The following is a 17,275-nucleotide window of genomic DNA, read 5'->3' as shown; positions in this document are numbered from 1 at the left end:
TTTCACATTGCCATGGCAACGGCAGCTCCTGACCTGACCTCTGACAGCCAAGGGCTGCGTGATGTCATCGCTACAGTGACACAGAGAAAATTTTTTACCCTAACCCTATCCCGACAGTAGCCCCCGTGACACTCAAAATTTCCCTGGAATTTTCTAGTTATTATTATTATCAACAATGAATTAATGGACACATGAATTTCCCCTAGTATAGGGGATAAATAAAGTATCTATCTATCGATCTGAACACAATACAAAATGTCTAGGGGCAGCAGACTGTGATGATAACATGTATTGTTGGACTGGCCAACTTTTAATACTTGATAATGGGCTTCAGTTCCTGATATGACAGGTGGAAGAACAGATGGGACAAGTTTCAGAGTGCAGGTCACAGGAGAAGACAGGGAAAGGTTTTCTTCCGCCGACCTTCAGTTCCATGTTTTGGATGCTGCTTTCACACATAAAAAAACAGAGAGTTGCTAGGCAACCACCAAACAAAGACAGAGGGTTCTGTTGTTTTCTCAGTTTAACCCTGTCTGTGACTGTGTGTGTGTGTGTGTGTGTGTGTGTGTGTGTTGCCTATCTGTCTGGCTACCTACTGGTATTTCTGTCTCTCATTTGGTAACATTTGTCTCACTCCCTCGTTATCTTGGCAGGCTGAAGTATACGGAAATGTGTGTGTGTGTGTGCGTGTGTGTGTGTGTGTGTGCGCGCACGCGTGTTTGTTTATCTGAGATGACATGGACACTTGGGTGGGTCAGTTCACACTTGGCCTGATCCAGCCCGTTTCCTTGACAACTGTTAGGCCAATTAAGAGCGGTTGACTTCCAGGTGACCCAGACACCACAAGTTCCACTCTAATGAGACACACAAACACACACGCAGAGAGGCAATGTGGAGTCCATTCAGTCCCATCTTTAGTCTTCATGCGCTTTAACTCTTCCATACAGTTGGACCCTTCACACACAGATGCTGCACACTGGAAGACAGATGTGCCACAGCAATTCATAATCCCAAACACACCCACACATTCAGTGAGATGTGCTCACCCATGCATGCACACATAAACACTCAACACACAAACCCACACACAGCTCCTTGTTAGCAACTGTACAGGCATGTCTCTCATTAATGCTGCTGGCTGAGCGCTGACGTTCTGAAGGACGATGGCAGGTGTCATTACTTACCATCCAGGCTACAGGTATCCAGGTTAGCCTAGATTTGTCCAGCTGCCTGTGTGAGTGTATGTGTGTGTGTGTGTGTGTGTGTGTGTGAGTGTGTGTGTGTGTCAGTCTGTGCGTGTAGTAAGTAATGCGGGCCTAGAGGTCAGCAAGGCACAAAATCATTACTATAAGATAAATAATGCAGACACGGCCTGCCACTTAACTTTGCAAGAAGGAGGACAAAATTAAGTAGGAAGGCAGGAGAAAACTGGCAACGTGGAGAGTGAGCCATATTAAAGGCATCATCAGTAATAGCTTATTCATATAAACAGTAGGTATAATTTAAATGCTTGATTTTAAAATGAACAAGGATTTTGTTTGTTTATGTGCATGATAATTAGAAAATACATCCTGTTTACAAACAAAACCCATGTAAATAAACCTTTAGCTGTTGTTGGTCTATGCATTTACAACATGTCAGTTTGTTTTTGTAATTTCAGCAGTGGGTAAGAGAATTAATTAAAACCTGAAGCATGAAAAGGAAGGCGGACGCAGTGCAAGGAAAGGGTGGTAAATGTTTTAGAAGACAGAATAAGGAAGAGATAACTGAGACTGACACCTGAGAACAAGAGTGTAGCTGTGTCACAGGGCAGCGATAGGGTTGCTACTTTTAATCTGCACTTTATTAGCTGCTGGTACCTCCTCCACAAGTTCACACCTCCATTTAGTATTACAGTGAATCCTTACCTTATACATTAAAATGAAATATAAGGAAAGAATTAATCTATTTCTGTCTGGATTTGTCTGTTTCTTGGCCCTTACTAAGACTAAGGGATACCTAGTAGTAATGAGCTCATAAAGGCCTACGATACATTCAAGCTTACTGTGTAACAATATGAATATTTTCACAGTACTTTAGACACTGAGCTCATGTGTTTTAATCAACTCATCATGGTGAGTGGGCTTCATTTAATAGGCAATGAAAATTTGACAGGAAACATTTTGAAAATATGCATTAAAAACACTCTCAGCTGTTGATGAGACAGAAATGAGTCATCTAATAAAATTTGGCTGGAGTGCTACATAAATTAGAAGTCTTTGGACAGCTTTTCTACATCTTTTTGTCAACACAAACGGGAAGATTTAAAAACCTAGAGACCGAGAATTTGAGCTCGCAGTCTGACAGTGCTCCTTACATATCTATGACACTTCCAGCTAACAAGGTGTCTGTTATTACCTGGACTACCTCCCCTTTTTCCAGCTCTTCCTTCCACTTATTAATATGACTTTTCTCTGCCTCCAGGAGCTTTGGTAAAAACCAGACTGAACCATCTGCACTGCTTCCACCCGGCTCTTACAGAAATGATGCTTATCACATAATAGAGGCAAACCAACAGGTAAACCAATATGCATCATTAAAATTAAACATGCACACACACACTCCTCATCAGCAGTGACTATTCATATCCATTGAGAGTGTGATTAACAGTATGCAGCACCTCTCTAAAGGTCTCCATTAATGGGTGAAACAGACAGGTAGACAGACGGATCACCGTTGGCTACTAAATCTATCACCACGAAGGAAGATTACTGCACAATGGCCTCCACTTGGCATTTGGCACACAGCAGATTTACACTGTTGCTACAACACTCTGTTTTTATAAATTAAATGTGCATGGAAACCCACATACAATTCCAATATTTTATCATGCGCAAATGAATGTAGAGGCACTCTCTGCAACAAAACTTGCAGCATATAGAGCCACACACATTAAGATCACAACACACAGACTACACTGGTACTTTGTAATTAATTCAATATAATATCATATAAACTGTACTTTGTAAGACTAAAATAATAAAATGGGTGTTTTCTAATCTGGCACCACGGTGGAAAAAGTTTAGGTAATTTAAGGGAAAAATCGTGGTCATGGTTAAAAGAAACCAATACTAATGACACTGTCTGTTGTCAGGGAAAAAAAAACAAAAACAGCAGTCTCCTCTGTCAAACTGACAAGTTTTGCAAAAAGTCAAGACTTAACCCACGATGACGTGATTTTAAGTTGATTTCTGATTGAAGGGTCAGGAGTGCCCATACCCTTGTTTAAACAAGGTGGATATGACCTGGGTTTCATACAACTCTAGAAAAGAAGAGTTCCCAGTTTTAGTCGTTAGCATGTCCTATCACAATTATGAAGCTCCTCTTCAGCAGTACAAGTTGTTTTTAACTTTTTTTTCACCAAAAAGGTGAAGAAGCCTTCAGTTGCCGTTAATCCATCCGTCTCCCCAGATCACTTAAATATCTCTTCAGTCATAGAAATCATCTCAAATGAAATCCTCTTTTTATGATTTTTTGTTGAATGACAAAGAGAGAGCGTGAAAGAGAGAGAGACATAAGACAATAGGCTCTGGCTTTCTTTCTTTTTTTTTTTGATGCAGTCTGGTCCATTAATTGTTGTTAATTTCACCTGTACCAGTTTCATTTAATCATTAGTGAGCCTTTCACATTCACGTGTCTGATTTCCTTTGCTGCTCTTCTTTGTGGAGGCAGTTCTTTTTGTTTTACAATGCACATGTTTACTTGTGTATTTTTGCGTGAACATTTTCATCCATTGATAGTTTGTGAAGTGTCACATGGTCAGACTTATTCTTAGTCCTTTGATGCAACTGAACATGAGGAAGGAAGGTAAACACATGGGAAAGGAGTGGGAAGCAGAATTACCAATTCACACATTTAACGCGCACACGCACACACACACACACACACACACACACACACCCTTTGACACTCCTGTTGAACTTTGCAGACAGGATTTAGTGGTTTTCTGTAGGAGCTCTTTGATGTCCTGTAGACAGCAATACTGCCCACTACTCTACAACACAAGCACACACACACAGACAGACAGACAGACAGACAGACTGCATAGTCCACCTTGACCCCAATGAGAAACAATGCATATATTTTAATTTTTCATAAAAATACCCCTTGCACTGAAACACAAACGCTTGAATTATCCTTTGAATTTGCCTGTACAACAGTATAACAGTTGCTCTAACAAAAGACTGAGGATCACTTTACACACTTGTGAAAGTGTAACTACACACAGAAAGGCAGAGATCAGATACAGTCAATTCAGCCTGGAAGTAAGGAGAGAAATTGGGCAGAGGAATTGACAAAGAAGAACAAGTGGAAAGTGGAAAAATACGAGAGTGGCAGAGGAGCAGAGACGAGACATCATGAAATAAAGTTGATGGTTTTACAGTGTTGAAACAGTGCCCTTATTTTCTCAGGTTTGTGTTAAACAATAATTGTAAAAACCATATAGACATGACCATATAAACTTTATTACACCACTAAAGTTAAATTAGTAAAAACGCTACTTCCTAATAAAAGTTAAACCCTTAAATGAATGACTTAATTGTTTCAAGGAACGGGCAATACAGGGAAGAAAAGTATTTCTATTTCTCTCTGTGTAGTTGAGCAGACACACTATTACAATAACTCAAAGACCTGTCTTACGTATGAATGCCTTTAGAGGGCACCTGTGGCAAATATATCATCTAAAATCACTGTCCTTATCCCAAATTTATCACTCACATTATACTTAGAAAGTTTGTTTTTTTTCACCATCGTTGAGGATTTGTTGCCATAAACTACCCCAGTCAGGGAGGACTAACAACGCAAAAAGAGCTCAGTGCAGAGCGAGTCAGTTCTGCCGAGCGACAGGGAGGGTGAGAGAAAGACAGAGAGGAAAAGAAATAAAACAGAGACAAAGAGAGAGGGAGAGAGAGAGAGACAGAGAGAGCACACCCATCCTGAAGTCAGCAAAGCAAACTTTCAAGAAGAAAGTCGCCCAGATGCCACGCGTGGGAGGCAGCCCTTATTTATTTATTTCTGTTTATCTGGCTGTCAGTAATTTATTCCGAATGCGCTGTTTAAAATACTCCTTCTCCCTCTGTCTCTCCATTTCTTCCCCACAGATTAGAGGGGGGCTGCGACAGGGCTGCGAATTCCCTTCTCCTATATTGTCTAACAAATATCTAAAAGGGGAGGCAGAGAGCACAGCGTCTCTTGTTCTTTCTCAAGCGCTGAGCTGAGACAAAGAGGTGCGGTAGGATTTGTTGCTCTGTGCTTGCACCTGCTTAACAGTCGGAGATTGGTTCCTTGCGCATTAGGAGTACGCAATCCGAGCAAAAGCAAACAGGAGAATGCAGACAAACAGATGTGCGCACACACACACACACACACACATAAACACACAAGGGCATGCACGCGTACGAATGCGTTCAAACAGCACTCTCACCGCAGGTTTAATTTGCAAAGATTAAAGTCTGCAATGTGTTCAGTGTCACACCAACACACACATGTACACACACATACACACAAACGTAAAAACACCTGGGAGTGTGAGTGCTTGGCAAAGTGTTGTTGTGGCCTGGAGCATACTGCCTGCTGTTTCTGCATATCTCTCTCACACACACACACGCACACGCGCACACACACACACACACACACACACACACACACACACACACACACACACACACACACACACACACACACACACACACAAACACTCACAATGAATGATGACATGACACAAAGCCTGATGAAACGATATGTAGGAGCCCCTTCAGAGCACAGGGCTCATCTAACACACACACACACACACTCACACAAATGAAATCTCATCATATTCAGATAGAGAAGAAAGGATTACCTGCGGCTGATTGCTGGATGAGAACATGTAGGAAGGGAATTGAATCCTCATTCAGATGGTGTGTGTGTGTGTGTATGTGAGTGCATGTGCGAGTGCATGTCGAGTGTGTGTCTTTTACCCCTTCTGTTTGACCTCTCTGTGACTTACTCCCCATTCAACTCAAATGGAACAGTTTTAATAATTTCATTTTTTGAAAGCAAAACAACAAATGTCACTTTTGGGCATTTGGGTAACTCTTCATGAGGTGTGTAAATTAACGCGGATTCACACGTTGATGTGATACCTCAGATCGGCCACAGCCTCACTTACAATGTTCATGAGTGTGAGCAGGTACTTTTGGACGTGCTCCTTCCCATGAAACTGGACCACGGAGTCGTCGACGCCCAGCAGCACCTCGATGTTGTAGGCCCTGTCCAGGCTCTGTCGGCGCGTTCGCCCCGCTCGAGTGTGGTTGATACTCTGCTCCACACCGCGGTACAGAGACTCCAGGTCCATCAGACCGCCGAGATCAGCACCTAGAGTTGGAAAAACACACACGTTTTGGAATAAAAATTAGACAAGGAGATTTGAGGCATTAAAACTGGCACATATACTAATACGCATACAAATATCAACATTGCAGGGATGAAGGGAAGAAAAAAAATCCACTCCCTTCTTTTTTATTTGGAATAAATAATTGATTGAGATACTGGTGTACCAATCTCATTAAACAGCATCCAACTAAAAGCAAAACAGTAAAGTTGTGGGCCAGACAGCGAAACAATGAGCTGAAACTCTCTGTAAAGCTCCACGAAGCTGAGGGGAGCAGCAGAGTCAGGTGATAACTCTCTGTAAATTCATCACTACAGTAGGAGCGACGCCTCTCACATTACACATTGTCATCATAGCTGCTTTAAATATGTTCTGACATTTACCAAATATACATGATACTGTTGTGTCTTGTGCTGTTTCTTTACCGTTTTCTCATTGTGCAGCAGTTCCTTGTTAATCCGTCAGTGTTTGACTTTTGAACACTACTGTCGTACACATTCGCATATGCACATGTGCACTTTTTTTGGGCACTTGCATGTTGATGTTGGTGTATCTGTCTTCTGTTTGTTTTCCAAGACACCAGTTGACAGAATCGAGCATGTGTGTCCTTTGTAACCGGTGGTAACGGTGCGGCTATCCTTCACAGATCCTCTCCTAATCAACAAAATATTTCTGCTCCCATCTGAATAAAAGCAGCAGATGGTGCTTGCTAAACACATGGATTAAGACAGCTCCCTCACACAGGGGCTGCCCATCCTGCTCTTTTCTTGGCTCGCTACATGCTGGAAAAAAATGCAAATTACACAAGAAACTTAATTTGAGGTTATTCCATTGGAAAAGTGTGTAACCTACAACAGCAGCCCTGATTTTTTTGGATTACTAATAACTTCTCTGGTTTTGCCTATACAGGTATGTCAGAGTGTGTGTCATGTAGTTTTTTTTGGATGAACTGTAGTCCTGGCTCCTAACTGACCATGTTAAGTGTCTGATCCTGTTTCTTTTTCACTTTTTTAAACCAGGCAAGGAGTTGCAGTCGGTGAGGAAACAGAAGATAAATTGTCCCGTCTCCAGAGCCAAGGCCATCCTTCCCTCTTCATCCCTCTTTCTCCCCCTCTCTCTCATCCTCCTGGTATGTAGACACAGCATGACCTTGCTTGTATGGAAGCAATGGAAGGCCAAGTCATGCAGTCTTGAACATGTGGTCTCAGCGGATTCAACAAAGCACTATACTGCCCGACTCCAGCCAAGGCCTCCCACAGCCAAGGATGATACACAACACAGTTCATGGAGCGGTGTGTGTAGAAGTGTGTGTTTGTGTGGACAAACATTTCCAACTGGGCTATAAATCACTGTTCCAACAGGAGCTTTAATTTAGTTGAAGCTTTGGTGCAGGGCCGGCTAAATGTAATAGATACGCTGTTTGTGACTGCAAAGCTCTGTTTGGAGGTGCTGGGCGCTGAGTTGACTCAACACGTGGCATGAGGGGACAGTTGGAGCTCCAGTGTTTTGACACATACAGTTAGAGCAAGTGTTGAGTGGAGGCAAAAGAACAAGATGCAGGAGGAAGATACAGGGAAGAAAAGCAGAGAGAAAGAGAGATCTGCCACCTTGTCTCCCAATCAGCAAGGGGCATCCCGCTTTCCCACTCCCTCTTATGCAACGTTTCCAAGGCAACGGGCTCATGGGTAAAACAACGACCGCATGGCTAATATTGGCTCCTGAGTCGCTAGCAGAATGAATCTGGAAGTCTGAATATGATCCCATATCTGCCCACATTCCAGTGAGTGACAGAATACCCACACAGAAAGAGAGAGAAACAGGAGGCGGGGGGCAAAGACAGAGACTAATATAGAGAAAGACAAGAGACTATCAGAGGAGAATTTAAAGATTTTTGCAGCACATACTTTTGTTAGGTTTCATAGCTTGTCTCTGACACACACACACACACACACACACACACACACACACACACACACACACACACACATACTCATTTCTTCTTGTTAGTAGAGGAAGCTGGTTATAAGGTGTACTTCACAACAACCCTTGGCTCTTCCTAGTTATAGCTGCCTTTAACGAGCCTGATGTCATAACCACACCATCTGCTTTTAAAGACAGGTCCAGATATTTTTACCTTTTGCTTATGTAATGCTGAGACAAAACACAGAAAATCTGTGTTGTGCTCTCACTTTTAACTGCGCCTTCGCAAAAATTGCACTGCCTTGAAAACTGCGGATGAGACAATGCGGGGACGCTGCATAACACGGGGCCACAGCTGTATGGTAAGTGGAGGGAATAAGGTAGTGATAACTCAAAGTGACACAAGCAGAGTGGAAAACGAGAACTGACTAAACCAAAGGTTGGAAGGTGCTTGACCAGGTGGTGAGCTCCAACTATTTAAACCACTCCATTTCATCGCACCTCTGTCCTTGCTTACACTTGCTTAAAGACTATTTTTCCCTCGCTTCAGCTGTTTTGGAGAAAGTTTTTTTGGAGAATACTGTGGAGGAATAAGGTGCAAGAGAGATTGAGGTAGGCGGTGAGGGAGGTGAGAGGGAGAGCTGAGGGGTGTGATGGATGAGAGAGAGAGATGAGAAGAGACCAGAAGGACCTTGGGTGTTGTGAGTTCCGCTTCAAGCTCCTGCAGTGATGGAGAATATCGCTCTCTTGTAGAGGATCCGAGTCTGTGTGTGTGACTGCAGGGCGAAGCACCAATGTGCGCTGCCGTGTCTCTCACAGCAATGGCTTACACTAGCCTCTGTGACCAAACTGTTATCACTCTCAACCTACTGACAGGGGATTGATCATAACAATGTTCACTTTTTCTCTCTCCAAGGAGGATCATTTACAGTCCCAAACCTAATCCTCCCTCAGATCTTACCTGCGCGCGCGCACGCACGCACGCACGCATAGACACACACACACACACACGCACCCCTTCATGTCTCTTCCTACCTGCAGCTTTCCTTTTCTTTCCTGGTCCCACCCACACATTCTCAATCCTCATTTACATTTTTACACTCCCATCTGTATCCCTTTATACACACACACACACACACACCTCTCGTCTCCACTTCCATCACCACACACAAACACCCCACCCTACATGCAGACCTCCTCACACATGCCTATCTCACACCCCCACTATTCTCATTCAGGTGGGGTATAGAGCCCGGCCTTATTAGGAGACAAAGGTTCTTTGTCTTTCAACCTTTGCAAAATGTCAAGAATGTCTGGTTGCCCGCTGAATATGAGGTAGGGGGAGAGGGGGGTCGTGAGTGTAAGGGGAGACTACAAGCCACAACAAGAGAGAGAGAGAACGGTAATGATAATTCAGGTCAAGCCACATCTTACTACAGAGCAGCGGTCTTTGGTTTAAGGTGACGTTTGACAGTCAGGTGTGATGCTTCGCTCTGCTCCGCATTCAGGGGCTCTACTGTATAGTGACTGGCCGTGGCTTTATGATGGCCACTCTGGCCATGAGTGTGTGTGGATCAAATTGCATGTTATGTATGGTTCATTCAACATCACATAATAACTGCAAAGTTCAACAGCGATTTATGCAGCAAAACAGACTCAGTAAATACAGTATTTAGAGTAATTACAATATAGTAAATTACACATTATTATATTGTAAACACACACACTGTCTCCATCAGACACACATCCACATGGTGACAATACATTTATTTAACAGCGCTGGTTGGCTGACAATGTATGCGCTTTTACAGCAACGCCCAATCAACTTTGAAAAGAAACTAAACAGCAGACGCAGACGATTAACAACCTTTATTAAAGTCGTCAAAGGCAGTTAGAGGATGGTTACTGATTATGGTCTTGACTGATTCGGTTTAAGGTGCCAGTACACTCCAACAGAAGTTTTTGTTGAATAGTAGAACTGTCTGAAACCCCCATTCCCCACACTACAGCCAACAATTTCTGTAACTTTCTGAGACAATCCAACAATCACATCTACTCATCACTACGATTGGCCAGCTGTGCAGAAGGTGAAAAGGGAGGCAGGGGTTTCTCTCGCTGTCTTTTCTTATTTTTACATAAACATTTCACTTTGTGTGTACAAACAAGTGCAGCACCATGAATTCCTTCTGGGAGAGACTGTATAAAAGTGTGCGCCATTATTCCCATGTGTCAGTGATTACTGCGTGTCGTCACTTTCTGTAATGGCTGGCTTTTCACTTAGGGTGTGTGCAAGAATTCCCCAGCCTTTACCCACACTGTTTATGGTTAAGTCTTGCATGGATTTGAAGTAAATATAGTTGAGTCTTGAAATATAAAGCCGTTGTTAACTTGTGTGGATTTTTAGGGCTGCTAAATTACACACCATCATGTGACCTAAATGCACTGCCATGTATTTATTTGGTATAAGTCCAGGTTTTAGTAGAGTAATAGTAGATATCATTAGATATTGTCATTATTGATTTTAGACAAAAAGTTTCAGTTCTGAAACTTCCCTCTGGAGTGATTTAAATCTTTAGTGTTATTGTGTATTTTGGTTACTTTTCTAACACAGCGACTTACGTATGAGTGGCAGCAGGTAGGAGGGGAGACTCATTAGTGCTTTACCTGAGTTCAAGGCTGTCTGTGCACAGGGAGGCACAGTTAACCACACACACGTGAACTAATTTACTTACTGACACGTCTTGGTCACATAGCTCAGGGCATGGACATTTTGTCTCCCCGGTGACAGCTTTATGGGTTGTCAAGGTGATGAGTGACTCAGACAGCGGATTGTTAACGCTGCTGCTAGCATCTGGGCTGGTAGCAACACGCCACGCTGTCCCACACAATGTCCCCATACTGAATGCTCATTATTCCTAAACTGCCATATGACGGCTGTAAAGGCTACAGAGTGTGGAACACAGTGAACTACGCTTCCCATAATCATACTGCCGTTAATTATTTAGGTTGGCAGCAATCTAATTTTACATGGACAGCTCCCTGAAGACCATAATAATTATTCATACATCAAGCACTGAACTTTGCCCATTTATTAATAACCGCTTTAGGTTAGGGCTGTTTATATTTAACAGTGATTTCTATAATGCTGACGAGATGTTTTGAGTGGTTGAGCCTTGGCTGTGAGTTTGTCCACAGATCCATAATATTTAGGCTGATGCATTACTGTATATCTACATATCTGTGCTCCCTGAAGAGGAGTAGAGGACCATTTTTAATATTGCATGAAGCAGCCTTTATAATCAGCAGGCGAGAGGGCCACCTGTCCTCACCGCTGCTTGGCGTGTCTGGGCGGATTTCTGGTGGTTCAGGAGACAAGGCAACCTTTAGCTCTCCCCTCTTACATAACTGTCTGTCTGTCAGAGACACACAGGGCTGCTGGCTGCTGGGGAGGTGCTGTGGTGCACACCGATTCCCCCGGTGTCCTCCTGCATACCACGGTTTCATTAGATGAGCTGAGCCACTTCTTCATAAAGTCTATAATGTATTCAGAGTTACCTACAGATTCATAATGCAAAGCCATCAAATGAAATAAGCTCTACTGAGGTTTGAAACTGACAGAATTCACACTCATGATTGCACATGTCGTCACAAATGAGCCTAAATTAAGAGACAATATTTCCCACAAGCTGCAAGGAGCCTAGTGAATGCCTCTTGTAACATCAATAATTTCAGCAAGACGAACAGCCCATGTAAACACTGCAAACACATCGCAAAACACGGTAATCCAATCATTGCCATCCACAGAGGCAATATTGTTGGCAAAGATCAATCATGTCCCCAAACTCTCTCTCTCTCTCTTTCTCTCTCCGCTCTGTGGTTGGATCTACAGAGTTCGATGTAAACTGGAGAGCCTTAGTGTCCAATAAGACAGCAAAGCCAGGCTGATATAGGGCTTACTGCAGGTCTCATCCAGTCTGGAACTGACCTGTCTGAGTGCCTGTCTGCCTGTCCCTCCCTCTGTCTGTCTATATCAGACTCAGAAAGCCAGACATTTATAAAGGTCTCTTATGAAATCAAAAACTGGGAAAACATCTCCAGCCATGACAGGGCAGCAAACGTAAACACATAACCGCACCAGTATGTAGACGACAGCATTCGCAGACAAGACAAATTCATCTACATCTCTTATTACTGTCTTATCACACGCCACTGCCCGTACGTCTACTTTAAGAAAACTTGAGCAGCTATAGATCAATCTTACAGGGAAACGACGTATGCATCAGGAGGAAGATAAAGAGAGAGAGGCTGACAGCGAGCTGCAAGGTCCAGCTTACAGAGCACTTATAAATCTCAGCAACGACAGCCTCCTGCTGGCTTGAAGGGTTTGTGGCCCCCTTGCCACCTCTCTCCCCAACCCTGCAACCCCTCTCTGCCTGTCCCCTCTCTATTTCTGTCACCTCAGCCTGTCCTCTAATATATCAACCCTGTCTCCTAAAAATGATGTTCACACACAACTCATATGCATTAGCAAATATGATTTGGAAGAAATATAATTCTGCCTGGATTATGTTTAAAACAGCATAAAGAGGAAATGTTCATATCAAACGTACCGGCAAAACATTCACTGTCAGCATATTTCTTCTTTTTCTTCTTCTACAATATTTGCTCCAGTAACTACAGCAGGACGGACATTTTTATGGTTTATGGTTTATGTTTGAGCGACTCGAAAGACTGTGGTATAGAACAATCTTTATATAAGATATATGTAGCTTTATATAAGGAAACTATTGATTATAACTTCAGCCTGAATGATGCATTTTCCTTGCCAAAATGTGGAATTCAGGGGTGGACACCTGTCCTCTGCTGTGCTTTGCATGTAAAGTAATCCAGAAATCAATTACATTGCCTCCAATTAGTAACTGGCAAAGCAAACTTAATTTAGCAGCAGGGTTGTTTTTATGTTCTGTTTCTGCTGCTATCTTTCTTCTGTCGTTCCTCTGCCCTCTAGCATTGTCATCGCTCTAACTGGCTCATCGGGCTGCAATGTGTTACTGATTGTCTGTGAGGTGACTTTATTTTCACTAGTCCTTTATTGAAATATATTGTATGTATTGAGAAATTGGGGTAAAAGGCATTATGAAATCAGCCAATATTAAAACTTTTGTTTCCGGTCTTAGTTTTTCTCCTGTCATCCCTGCTCTTATCCTCATTTCTCCTTCCTTCACCCATAGCCCCAGGCAATGTCCTGTCCTGTCCTGTCCTGGCTGTGAAGTACTCAAAGAGCAGCCAGTGCCAGCCACCTGAGACATCCAGCTCCACAGTTATTATGACAGGCCAGCCAGCCAAACATCTGTCAACCTGAGCACTGTGGGGATGGAGGGAGTGGAGGAGGTGAAGTAGGAGGAGAGGGGGAAGGGGAGCAGGAGAAGAGAGAGATAAAAGAAGAGGGAGAAACATGATGGAGACAAGATGCAGAATAAAAAAAAAGGAAAGAGGTGAGAAAATGGAGCAATGATAATGAGAAGCTGGAATTGGGAATTGGGTTGCAACATGCTTTAAATTTTGAGAGAAAACGTTTGACAAGTGAGTGAATTATTTGTCAGTATTATAAGTTTGGCTTTTTAAAGATATAGCCAGTATCTAAAGGCCAGATGTTCTGATGAAACTCCCTTCCAATAATTTTTTACAAATTTTCTTAAAAAGGTAAAATTTTGTTTTCTCTTTCTTTTCAAATGTTAATGCACTGTTACTTTTGATTTCATGAAAAAAAAAAAAAATCTATGTAGAATTTTCCAGTATAAATTTCCACTGTCTGGAATGTCATTAAGATATGGTAGTTAAGAGGAACTGTAGAAGTCAAGACAAGATCTGAAAGACCAAGAAAACTTTCAGACAAAGCTTCATGTCTCCTGGGCAGAAAGGCAAAGAAAAACCCCCATATGACTGAAGAGGAGCTGCAGGAAGGTTTAGCAGACACAGGAGAGGTGGTGCACTGTTCCACTGTGCAGCGTTGAGGCACAAACAGGGTCTATATGGAGGAGTCATTAGATGGAAACCTTACCTGTGACCTCATCACAAAAGTCAACGTCTGAACTATGCAAAGTAACATCTGGATAAGCCAGATGTTCTGGAAAATAGTGCTGTGGACAGATGAAGTTAAAATTGAGTTTGAAAAAAGCTTTTTTTTTTTTCACCAAATGTGTGTTTGGAGAAAAAGGAGCAGCATTTGATGAAAACAACACCTTGCCAATGTTAAGCAGTTGGCAAGGTGCGGGTGAAAATATTCTTTGGGGTTGTGTGGCGGCCAGTGACAGATAGAAGAAAGAATAGATTCAACCAAATATCAGCGGATTCTGGATGCAAATGTGCTGCAGATGTGAAAGAATGAAAGAGCCTGACTTCTACAACAGGACAATGATCTAAAGCAGATCAAAAAAATCCACCATCAACTACTACAACAAACATATGCTGAAGTTTTTGGAACGACCCTCACAGTCCTCTGAGAATCTGTGGGTAGATCTTTAACGTGCTGTACAGGTGAGACAGCCTGTCTTGGAACTTGAAGTCATCTGCAAAATGAGTGCAGGATGGAAGAGTGGGTGAAAATCTCTAAATCCAGAATAGAAAGACTCTTCTCCTGCTACACAATCTTTTGGTAAGATGTCATATCTGTCAAATGGGGGTTACTAAGTGCTGACCCAGAAGTGTGCCAAAACTTTTGTACGTGCCACAATAATTATTTAATTTTCAAGTTAATGAAAAGAAAAGTTACAAGTTAACATTTGAAACAAAGTTAATTTTTGATGTGTGTCTGCTGTAGCGGTTGTATTTGCTTCTTTTCACATCAAAAATAAACAAAATATAGAATTTGCAGAGGGGTGGCCAAACATTTGTGTAAAACTGTATCTATTGAAACATTTTAAATGAAACCTTTGAATTTGCACTTCTACATTGAAGGTGCAGTGTTTTTATTTCATTAATTAGCACCATTTGGCAGCTTGCGAAGTCAGCTGGTTTGTAAAAAATTTTCTAAAACAGGCAAATGAAATCCAAACAGACTATTAACACTCTATAAACAGGACTCATGTAATGCTAAAATATACTTGGGCAAAGTGTAAATGGCAGTTCCTTGGTGTTAATGCTTCTGCCAACTGCCAACCTGCAGTGAAACAGAAGTGTCAAACAAGGTGTGTCAACAGTCGTGTCTGATGCAGTCGGCCCCTTATTCTAGGCACAGTCACTCCTTCTCTTGGAGTTTATCTCTTCAACTCTTTTTCTTTCTCTGTTTTTTTTTTCTTTCATTTATTGTTAGTTTCATTTTCTAAAGATCTAGATGGAAATGTCATGTTAACACCTGGATGAGTTGATACGACAGCCACAGGTGGAACAGGAAATAGGTTACCCCCCAGGCAAAGCAGGTGGAAACAGACACATTAAATTAACGGCTCACCTGTGTGAATGGCCTCCATAAAGAACAAAAGGTCCAAAGAGGTTACAGGTGTCTCACTCTGTAGGCCTGCTGACTGACAACCACCTCCTTCAAGCATGCTTCACTCTTTACATTCCCCTCCCCTCCCGCTTCCTTCATTTCCTCTTTTATTCATTAAATGTACCTTGGAAAAAGTAGATATGGAGTAAGCGTGGGTGAGAAAGAGAAAGTCTATCTAAAGGTGTGAGACAATATGTATGCAAATGTTCTCTCCAAGCAGCTCACCAGTAGAGCAGAGCATGCCTGCCACGGGGTAGCAGGATGAGGATTTATCATCCAATATCACCTCATCATAAATGATAATGATAAACACATAAACCAGCCAGTAACATAGTTATACAACATCTCTATCCCAGCTACCTAAACAGAGTAGTAAATCAGCAGAGATTATATTGTTAAGATTTAAACAATTAAGGCATGGAGTACTTGAATACACTAAAGGCTTGGACACGGGGAGGTGAATAAAAATAAAAGGGTTTTGGCATTTAAAAACTGGCATGCTCTTACACCAAGAAATATTGCTGCCTAGTCGGCCCACAAACGCACAGACGGAGTTCTTTTCAATTGCACAGTGCTCGAGCCAGACGGGAGAGAATTAATAAGGCACTACAGTGTATCGGTGTTACTAAATTGGCGGTGTTTCATAACAAAGTCTTTCAGAGCAGTTATCAATTAGAAACAATTAAAAGAGCCATTCATCATTCTTACAAAGCTGGCTCCGTACAGGGAGCAGCGCTGACAGAGAAGCTGATAAAATGTAATCAAAACCATAATCAGCGAGCGCTCTTCAACAGAGACTAACAGAGAGACTCTGTGAAGATCGCACCACAGACTAGCTCCACCGGACAGAACACCCATCAAACACGTGGCCAGTGAAGCAGTGTCTGTGCAGAAAAAGTGACAACAGGGGAGAAAAACAGTAGAAGAGCAGATTTAAAGTCAAGATGTGAATAAACTTCAAAACGTGCTATAGAAATTAGACAAACAAGTCAATCCTTAGATCCTTGGCAGTCATCAGTACAGCATGTGTGTGCTTGAGTATGAAGCCATGCGTTGGTCTGTTTGTGTGCATTCTGTTGATTGACATACAGTTTCCTTCTTTCCTGGAAAACCCTCGCCAAGGCTTCCCATATTAATGTCCAGATTATCACTGTGTTATTGGTAACCAATGCAGATAAGATCTTAATGCAAAGATGCACTAGGGGAAAGTAGGCCCTATCCTGTATACAGTGTATCTCTGCACATTCAACTTCCCCAGCTCTCAGTCCCCCAGAGTCAATCGTGATGGCACAGGGTGAGGCTACATCCCCCCCAGCCTCCCAGGCATATGGCTAATCAATGCAGCCTCTTCCGTACAGAGGAAACTCTATACTCAAGCAGGGAGGATAGGGGAGCTACCAGCGCGGCCTCCCCTGTCTCTCTATCCCTAATGAAGCTCCCAGGTAAACAAATCA

The 17,275-nt window shown here is 42.5% G+C and overlaps 1 protein-coding gene across 2 annotated transcripts in view; it reads right to left on the bottom strand.

Moving 5' to 3' along the window:
- LOC130173673 (A disintegrin and metalloproteinase with thrombospondin motifs 2-like) overlaps positions 1-17,275 on the bottom strand; it is a 108,442-nt gene that overhangs the window by 21,679 nt on the left and 69,488 nt on the right. For both annotated transcript variants that reach the window (XM_056383118.1, XM_056383119.1), the window contains exon 4: positions 6,191-6,396. In XM_056383118.1, coding sequence (XP_056239093.1) covers positions 6,191-6,396 — 206 coding nt within the window. The remainder of the gene's footprint in view (positions 1-6,190; positions 6,397-17,275) is intronic.

Source organism: Seriola aureovittata, chromosome 8 (genome assembly GCF_021018895.1).
Source record: "Seriola aureovittata isolate HTS-2021-v1 ecotype China chromosome 8, ASM2101889v1, whole genome shotgun sequence".
In the NCBI taxonomy this organism is placed as follows: Eukaryota; Metazoa; Chordata; class Actinopteri; order Carangiformes; family Carangidae; genus Seriola; species Seriola aureovittata.
This window is presented reverse-complemented; position numbering and strand designations above follow the sequence as displayed.